The sequence below is a fragment of the Vigna radiata genome, unplaced genomic scaffold, assembly GCF_000741045.1.
Source record: "Vigna radiata var. radiata cultivar VC1973A unplaced genomic scaffold, Vradiata_ver6 scaffold_258, whole genome shotgun sequence".
In the NCBI taxonomy this organism is placed as follows: Eukaryota; Viridiplantae; Streptophyta; class Magnoliopsida; order Fabales; family Fabaceae; genus Vigna; species Vigna radiata.
Window position 1 is genome coordinate 130,082 of NW_014544143.1, and position 8,277 is coordinate 138,358.

An 8,277-nucleotide genomic window follows, 5' to 3' on the forward strand; every position below is an offset into this window, starting at 1 on the left:
GGTATTAGTCTGATCAAAAATAGTCTAAAATGGTAAAATTAGAATTGAGCACTTAGATTGATAAAAATGAGTAATTTGAGAGTGAATTGGTGTGAGATCACTAAAGAATTTGTTTAGGAAGTGTTAGAATTGATTTGGCAAGTTAAATTCCTCATATAGATCAAGTTAAGAGTGCTAGAAGTTCATCAAAATGGTTAGAATTGGTATGGGAGGGTAGAGTTGCTTCATTTTGTAGGTTTTAAGGTGTTGCAGATTATGCAGAGTCGCATAGCACACTCTGTGCGCTCTGTGAAGGGTTTCTGTCAGGAAAAATTCGCACAGTGCACCACAGGGTGTACGCTGAGCGAATTTTTTACGTCAAATTGAGTGATTTTAATGTTTTTGACGTTTTGGGGTTTCGGACGTCCGTTTTGGACGTTCTTTAGGTCGTTCTGGGGGTTTTTTACCCTTCCAAATCCATTGGTGAGGATCTCCAAGCTTTTTAAATTAAGTAAGTGTTAATAATATGCTATAAAGTAATTTGTATTAATAAAAGGATTTTTTGTGAAAATATGTCATGTTTGATGAATCTTGGGAAGTATGATCATATCAAAGTGATAGTTTAATATTTAAATAGGGTCTCTAGGTGAGATCCTCATACTGTTTAGAATGAATATATGAGGGTTTCACATGGGGGTTATCCCTAACACTCTAACGGTCTCCCATTCTCATTTAGAGAAGATTGATGTGTGTGGTGAGAGTAGTGGGAGGTCCTAGTAATAGGTGCTACGTGGAGGCATATTATTCGGTAAAGGGCTTACAATTGTGTGTGGTAGGGTGGAACCCATTGGCAAGGGCCTTGCAAGGTAGTAGAGGTCACCACAAGTGCACAACCCACCCCAGATCGATATTTATTCTAGTCCGGACGAGTCTAGATTGCATCTTAACATGATAGGACATTCTACTTGATCTGTTGTGTGGATATATTGATATGTTTAAACTTTATATGATACCAATGCCTGTTTTTCCAACCTAGCTTACCCTTGCATTGTTTGGTTTGTATTTTGTATGTGTGTGCTTTTCTTTTTACAATGATAATCCAACTTTGGATGTGAGCAGAGGGAGAGGATGTACCCCTGGAGCACGCTTTGGAGGGAGATGACCCAGCCCCTAGCTCTTAGGTTCTTTTAGGCTATAATTTATATTTTGAGAAACTTTATAGATCGGTTGTAGCACCTAGTTCTCAGAACTTCTGTTAGACCTTTTATATTATTTTTGTAAGACTTTTTATGTATATAAAGTTTTAATCTTATAGCATTTAGGATGACTGTAATCATTGGAAATTTATGTACATCTTTATACTGCCTTGTTTTATTATAATGATATATCCTGATGAATTATATTCAGAGTATAATTTATGGGATGTCACAACTTTTTCAATAATGACCTATAAACTTTCTTTTATCATTTTACTTAAATGTTCAATATATTAATTTATTCCTTCTGAAAAAATTAATATATTATAAAAAAAAAAAACTCTTTATGTTTGTTATGAGTGTTTTTCAAGTATTGTGACATTAAGTTTCACTCATGATGTCTACAAAAATGATTTTTATATAATTTTTTCTACTATCGAAATTTAGATTGAAACCTGACTTGAAATACCAAAATTTGAAAATATCATTGGCTTATGCATCCTTTTAATTAAGTCAAATATATAGAACGATGAATACCTTGTTCATTTTAATACATTACTCTGGATTTATAATCCTAAACATTTATTTGTTAGAAATGATATATAGGTTGTGTTAACCTTTACCCAAAAAAAAAAGTCTTAAAAGATAGAATTTATTTTCGAAAAGAAAATGATTAAAAATAACTTACAAAACATAAGTATTTAAGAAGGGTTAAATACGTTTTTAGTCCCTATACTATCAAGCGGTTTTGGTTTTAGTTTCTCTTTCAAAGTAAGGTACATTTTAGTCCTCCTCCTTAGAGAAACTTTGATTTTAGTCCTTCAAAACTAACAACATTAAATTTTCGCTAATCTGGCAAACGAAAAATGCCACGCTTTTTCTGACTTAAAGGGTTAACTTTTTTTTTCTGACTCCTTAAAGGGTTAACTTTTTTTTTCTGACTCTGTCATGGCTTGGCAATGGATTTTGGCCTCACATCTCTCATCACTCTAACCAACTTTTTTCATCTATCTTCCTTCAACCAATCACTTTCTAAACTCAGTGGCAAAGAATCTTTTAGTAAGGGAGTGAGTGTGTGTTTGCCTGAGAGAGAGAGTAGCAACCACCAATGGAGATTTCTGCCATGGCTTTTTCAGCTACTCCAAGAACTTCTCTTCCAACTCCTTCTCCACACCCAGTAGTCACCACTTTTACCAAACCTCAACCCAGACGCAACACATAACATTAGGACTGTCGTTTTGGGGCACTTCACCTGAAACCGAAGAACCCAGAAATCCTAAGAAAAAACGGGTGAAACCTAAATGGAAAAAATGAGAATTAGGAGAAGAGTAAGGGTCTTGCGACCTGGGTCGATGGATTGAATACGATCGGAGAGAGATTGAGTGCAACGCACGCAGAGATCTCGGGAGAGAAAGGGGAGGCAATTGGGAAAACGATTGACCAGGTTCAGGAAGTGGGTTCGAGTGTTCTGGACACGGCACAAGGTGTTACGAAGGTAATTGGGAACACTTTGAAGCCTGACATCGAAACAGCGTTGCCGATTATGCAGCAAGCTGAGGAAGAGGCCTTGAAAATTCCTTCCCCTGCCATTTCTGAAGCTTCCAAGAAAGCCGAATCTTTCAGTTCTTGGAAGACGATGTTTTGAAGGTGAATTGAAACCGTGTAGGGTACAGATGGGGATGTCTGTGTTGTGCTCATCGTTACTTGAAACAATGGCTTTATGGTGGTGTCGGAGTGGAGGCCGAGGCAAAGAGAGGGAGGATGGTTGTATGGCTGGGGAAGGTGTTGATTTGGATTTTGTAGAAGCAAGGAGTGGTGAAGGATGTACCCCGTAGAGTGGAGGGAGTTTGGTTGGAGAGTGAAGGTTGATAGTCAGAAATTTTCAATTTCCAACGTGGCATGAAACATTGACACACCGTTAGCCAGGTCAGCAAAAAGTTAACGGTGTTAACTTTGAAGGACTAAAATCAAAGTTTTTTTTAAGGAGGATGACTAAAGTGTACCTTACTTTAAAAGAGAGACTAAAACCAAAATCGCTTGATAATATAGGGAATAAAATCATATTTAACCCATTTAAGAATAAACCAAACTGCACATTAGTTGTTTTTCTTTTTCTAATTGTAAACTGATCAATGTATGACAAATAAAATGAAATTCTTCTAATTGTAAATATTATGAAATATTTCTACTTTCTATATAATTCTGTTTTTAAGCTTTCATTTTAAAATTTCATTTATGGTTAACCAAAAAAAAAAGTTGAATTGAACATCTTAAGTCTTAGTTATTAAGAATATTCTGGAATGCTCAAGTGTTGCTATTAATGGTTTTGATATGTAAGATAGAATTGTTCTTTCTCACACTTTGATAATTTAGACAAAAGTGTATTCCATATAACCTATAACATAATTTTACAAGGTGGAGGAAGTTCTATACTTTTTATAAACAATTAGGATGGCCTACTTCTCTTTGGTAAAAGACCCATGTGCATTTTAATACATGTTATATACATACTTGACTTTAACAAAAATATAAATTTATTATTTATTATTTATTACTATTTGCTGTTGTCTTTTTGTCACCCATTTCGTAATGTTAATTACTCAGTTTTTCGACTGATGTGAAATTTTGTCTTTCAGTGATTAGTTCTTTTCTTATGTTTTATTTGCTTTTCATCTCACTACACCATGTACTTTCAAGTTTTATTCAATTGGCTATTTCGCTTTCAGTTCATATCACTAAATTTCGATATTCATATATATATCTTCACTTTTATCTCAGGGATGATTAAGTAATTTTTTAATATTAGTTTTGTAGTAACTAAGATATCTCTGAGATATTTTACATATAATATCTTACAAAATATCAACTTATTATCAAATTCTATTAATCTATAAATTATTATGAAATAATATATTATGATGTCATAATTTATTATTTAATATTTTTAATATATAATAATGTTCATTATAGAAAGTATTCATTCAACTCCTATATTCATATTTTCATTTACATGAAAAAGTATTTTCCAGATGGATCTCTCGTATATTTCTTTTTAAAATTTTAAATTTTCTTATTTTAAGACAACAATTTAGTTTTTGAGAATCTTATATTCCAACTTAGAAGATTCTTTAACAAATTTCGGTAAAAACAAATTTTATAATGAAGAAAAGCGTAAAAGTAGAATATAGGAGGCAAGTTGTACCCACAATTGCACACTTTTTGGGAGGAAAGATTTTTGCAAATGGTGGAGATAGAAGTGAGCATTTCAACGGAGGCTAGAAAATGTAGATGGAGTGCACCAAAAGAGGATAAAGAAAAAAAAGGGAAAAAGGAAGACTGGGTGGCACGAATAAAGGAAGCAGCAAAGGAAGGAGGTTTTGGTGTTATGGTATGGTATTAATGTTGCATTGTGTATTGCAAGAATTGCAATGGCAAATGCAATGACCACATCACACCAGCACCTTCCCTTTCTTACCAATGTAGAGTTGGGTTGGCCATGCATTTGTGAGAGCAATGCCCCATAATAGATGGCTACGTTTCCTCAAAAGTATTAAGAAGCAGGCACCAGCCACCCCCACATTTGCGAGTTCCAAGATAGAGACTAGACATTGATTTCTTAGCCATTAAAGAAAGCACCATATGAAAACGATTTCTGAGCATTTCTAAAGCAAAACCCTTCTACCTTACACGTGTTAAAGCTACGCACATGGCCCAACCCAGTTGCATTGCACGAAGCTTCCCTCCCAAGCAATCACCTAATCTTCCAAACCAGTATATGAAACGTATATAGTGTAACTCATCCTGGACCCATCAGAAACGTTCTCACAACCTTTTCCTACTTCACATTTATTTTATATTATGAGTCCCCGATTGGGTCGCCAAATTTATTAAAATTCACACACATCCAGCTGCAACCACTCCTTGGACAAAGTGAAAGCTACCTTTAATTTGTACTGGAAAAGCAATCACGCCTTCACTGAGATTATACAACTTACAAGAAACCCTTTATGCAATTCTCTACAGTACAAACAATTAATAATTACGTGCCACAAAACTGTTCTGTCATTAGTGTTTGAATTTGAATTTTATCTAACAGTGTAATGAACAGCCAGAACAAGTAATTGGAGGGGGGCTAAATGAGAGGTAAACATCGTTTTCAACAAATCAGAGAGATAATGAAAATTCCTTGCATTATTATTTATAGTAAAGTAATGAGGGTGGACAGGTTGGAATCAGATGTTACTGACAAGTATTCCCCAAAATGATTCCACTGTGAATCAACAACTATTGGAAGGAGCCGTAATCCCTCTGGAAATATGGTCCAGCCCTTCCAAATTGCTTTGTTTATTACCCTAAAACACCAAAATAAAAAAAAGGGTAAAATTTGACCCATCCACCGTTTTTGTCTTTGCCTTGTGACTTTCGAAGCCCATCAAAAAGAACAAAAGTAACTGATATCACTGCAACCTACTGCAACCTTCAGCACTGCTGCTGCATTGCTAGCTTTTTCCAGAGGCTCCTAATATTATTATCAACCCTCTACAACTATGACCAAGCCAAAACAACAAATAAAAAAAATAAAACCCTTCTACTATTTTCCAGACACAGTTTTGCTTTTACATTTAACTTCTTCTTTTTCCCCAATTTGCCAACAAAAACCTATTTCTTCTTCTATAAACCTATTCTCCTATAGAAGACTACTACATTTTTCATTCCTAACCCCTTCCTCCCCTGCCACGTTTTCCTAAATCACCATCATCCCCCCCCCCAACAAACCAAAAGAACAAAATATTCCGCTCCCCAACAAGCAAAAGATTAATCAAATCAGTATGTCCACTCCTGTGGCAGCCTGAACTCATGGTATACTGCTGGCTGAGACTTGAGGTTGCGTTTCTGTTGAGAAAGGACATAATTACTCCTCAGCCTTGAAACAGCTGCACCTGAAAACCCCAAAAGTCAAAAATACCTTAATAACCCCACCATTTTAAAATTTGCATTTAAAAAAACAAAAAAATATTTCAAAGGGTTTCAAATATACCATTTTCCAAGTTGGAACCAGGGTTAAATCGTTGCATTTGCTGCGGCTGCCCCCCCACCATATCATCGAGATTCAGATTTAGGGCCTGCGCCACTCTCGCTGGAACCAGCACAGTTGAACAGGCTGCAAACAATATCCAATACATACGTCAACAGTCACATAGATGCTTAATTGTAAGTAAATAATTAGAGGCTTTCTCAAGTACAACCTCTAATTTACATTTGCTCCCAATTAAAACGATAGATTTAGTTATCACAGCAGAAAAAACTTGTAGTTAAACAAAAAGTAAACACAAACGTAGAAGCACGCATTAATTACAAATTTCAAAAACCAATAAACCTCTCTAGCTACCCCTAGTAAATAATGCAACGGCCACCCAAAAGTTCTAAATGAAACGAAACCTAGGAGCCTTAAATCTCACCTGGCTTCTTTCGTGGTTCAGCTGGACTATCCACTCGCCGAGGGAGAAACACTCCTGTGCCAGCACATTCCCTTCTCCCAGAAGGGTTTCCAAGAAAGAGAGCACGCATACCAGAGCCATATTGCTGATTTTGTTGCTTCACATGTTGCAGAGGAGGCCATGCAGACGCAGACAAGCCCAAAGGCCTGACGTTCCTCCCACTAACTTCAATATTCCTCCCTCTATTGGCAACCATTTGTTGTTGCCTGTGGGAGTAAACCCCTCCACATTGCTTCTGCACATTCCACACAGGGTTCTGCTGCTTTGCCAGCTGTTGCTGCCTCAGCAATTGAAACTAACAAAGAAAAACAGATCAGAGTCATGACAAAAGGGTAAAACTAGCAAATAAAAAAAGTGTGATAGCCTTGCGAGATTTGGGTGCTTACATGTGCAATTTGCAACTGCTGGTGATGAGAGAGTGGTTGATGGGAGTAGAATCCGACATCAGGGGTGGTTGTGGAAGCGGTTTTGGATGGAAGGGTGGTAATAGGAGAGGGCTTCCTTTGGGGAACCATGTTCCCATTGTGTTGGTTTAAAGAAAAGCCCTCTTGACTTAACCTCATCCTTTCCACTTCCCCTGCAGCCGCATGCAGCAGATCCCAAGTGGTTTTCTCAGAAGTCATCTTACAAACACCATCAGGACTGCCCTGGCTTGACCCTTTGCCACAACCACAACCACTTCCAAAAGCACAAAGAGTTGATTGTGGTGAACCGGACAAAACCCGACCCTGCAATAAAACCACAGAAGAATCATTAAACACTCAAACAATAACTGAGAAAACTCCGAAATAGCACTAACTACGACAAGAAAGGAGGACAAAAAGTGTTATTGTCGTGATTCGTACCACAGACTTGTTATCGGTTTGGAGGGAGGAGCGAGCTAGACGGAGAGACAACTCAGCAACGAGCTGCTCCTCCTCGTCGCTCTCGGTCTCGCTGGAGCCACCTGCGGTGGAATCAACCGGAGAAGCAAGTTCAGAGGAAGGGAACCCGTACGGGAACTCGGAAGGGAAGACGAGGGCGTCGTGCTGCAAAGGCTGACGCTTTCCCTGAAAGGGAGTGACCGGGGCGTCATCGTCGGCGAGGAACTGCGGCGGGAGCCAGAACTCGCCGTCGTCTAGGTTGTCTGCCATGAGAGAAGAAAGAGAGAAAAAAAAAGAGAGGGTTGTGTTGCTTTGGAAGAGGGAGTGTGAAGGGATTTTGGTGATTCGTGAAGATTTTAAAAGGCGCAGAGTGTGTGAGAGAAAGAGAAAGAGAAAGAGGAGGGAGTGTAAGAAGAGAGAATAGGGTGTATTTGTAGAGACAAACTGTGTTATGGGCGGTGCTGCCACGCTCACGCGGGAACCGAGAGTGGCCACACGCGCCAACAAGGAAAAATCTCAAAATCAAAATACCCTAATCATTTTCTGCCGGTTCGCCCACCAGTCATATCCTTTCACCCTTTTTCTTACGCGGGACAGATTTCAATATCATTCTATTCATTAAATTATTTATGTCTTCGTATTTAATAAATCATAAAATATCTAAAGTTTAAATTTAAATATGATTTGAACTGAAGGTAATAAGTATATAATTAATCTTTAATTCAAAGAATAAATTTTATT

General features: G+C 37.4%; 1 protein-coding gene across 1 annotated transcript; it reads right to left on the reverse strand.

Moving 5' to 3' along the window:
- Positions 1–5,348: 5,348 nt before the first annotated feature.
- On the reverse strand, positions 5,349–7,935 carry LOC106755415 (the record flags this gene model as incomplete). The annotated part of the gene is given in 5 exon segments (XM_014637565.1): positions 5,349–6,115; positions 6,214–6,336; positions 6,635–6,968; positions 7,060–7,401; positions 7,519–7,935. Coding segments are annotated over 5 exon segments (1,203 nt in total). The 3' UTR covers positions 5,349–5,999.
- Between the last annotated feature and the right edge of the window lie 342 nt (positions 7,936–8,277).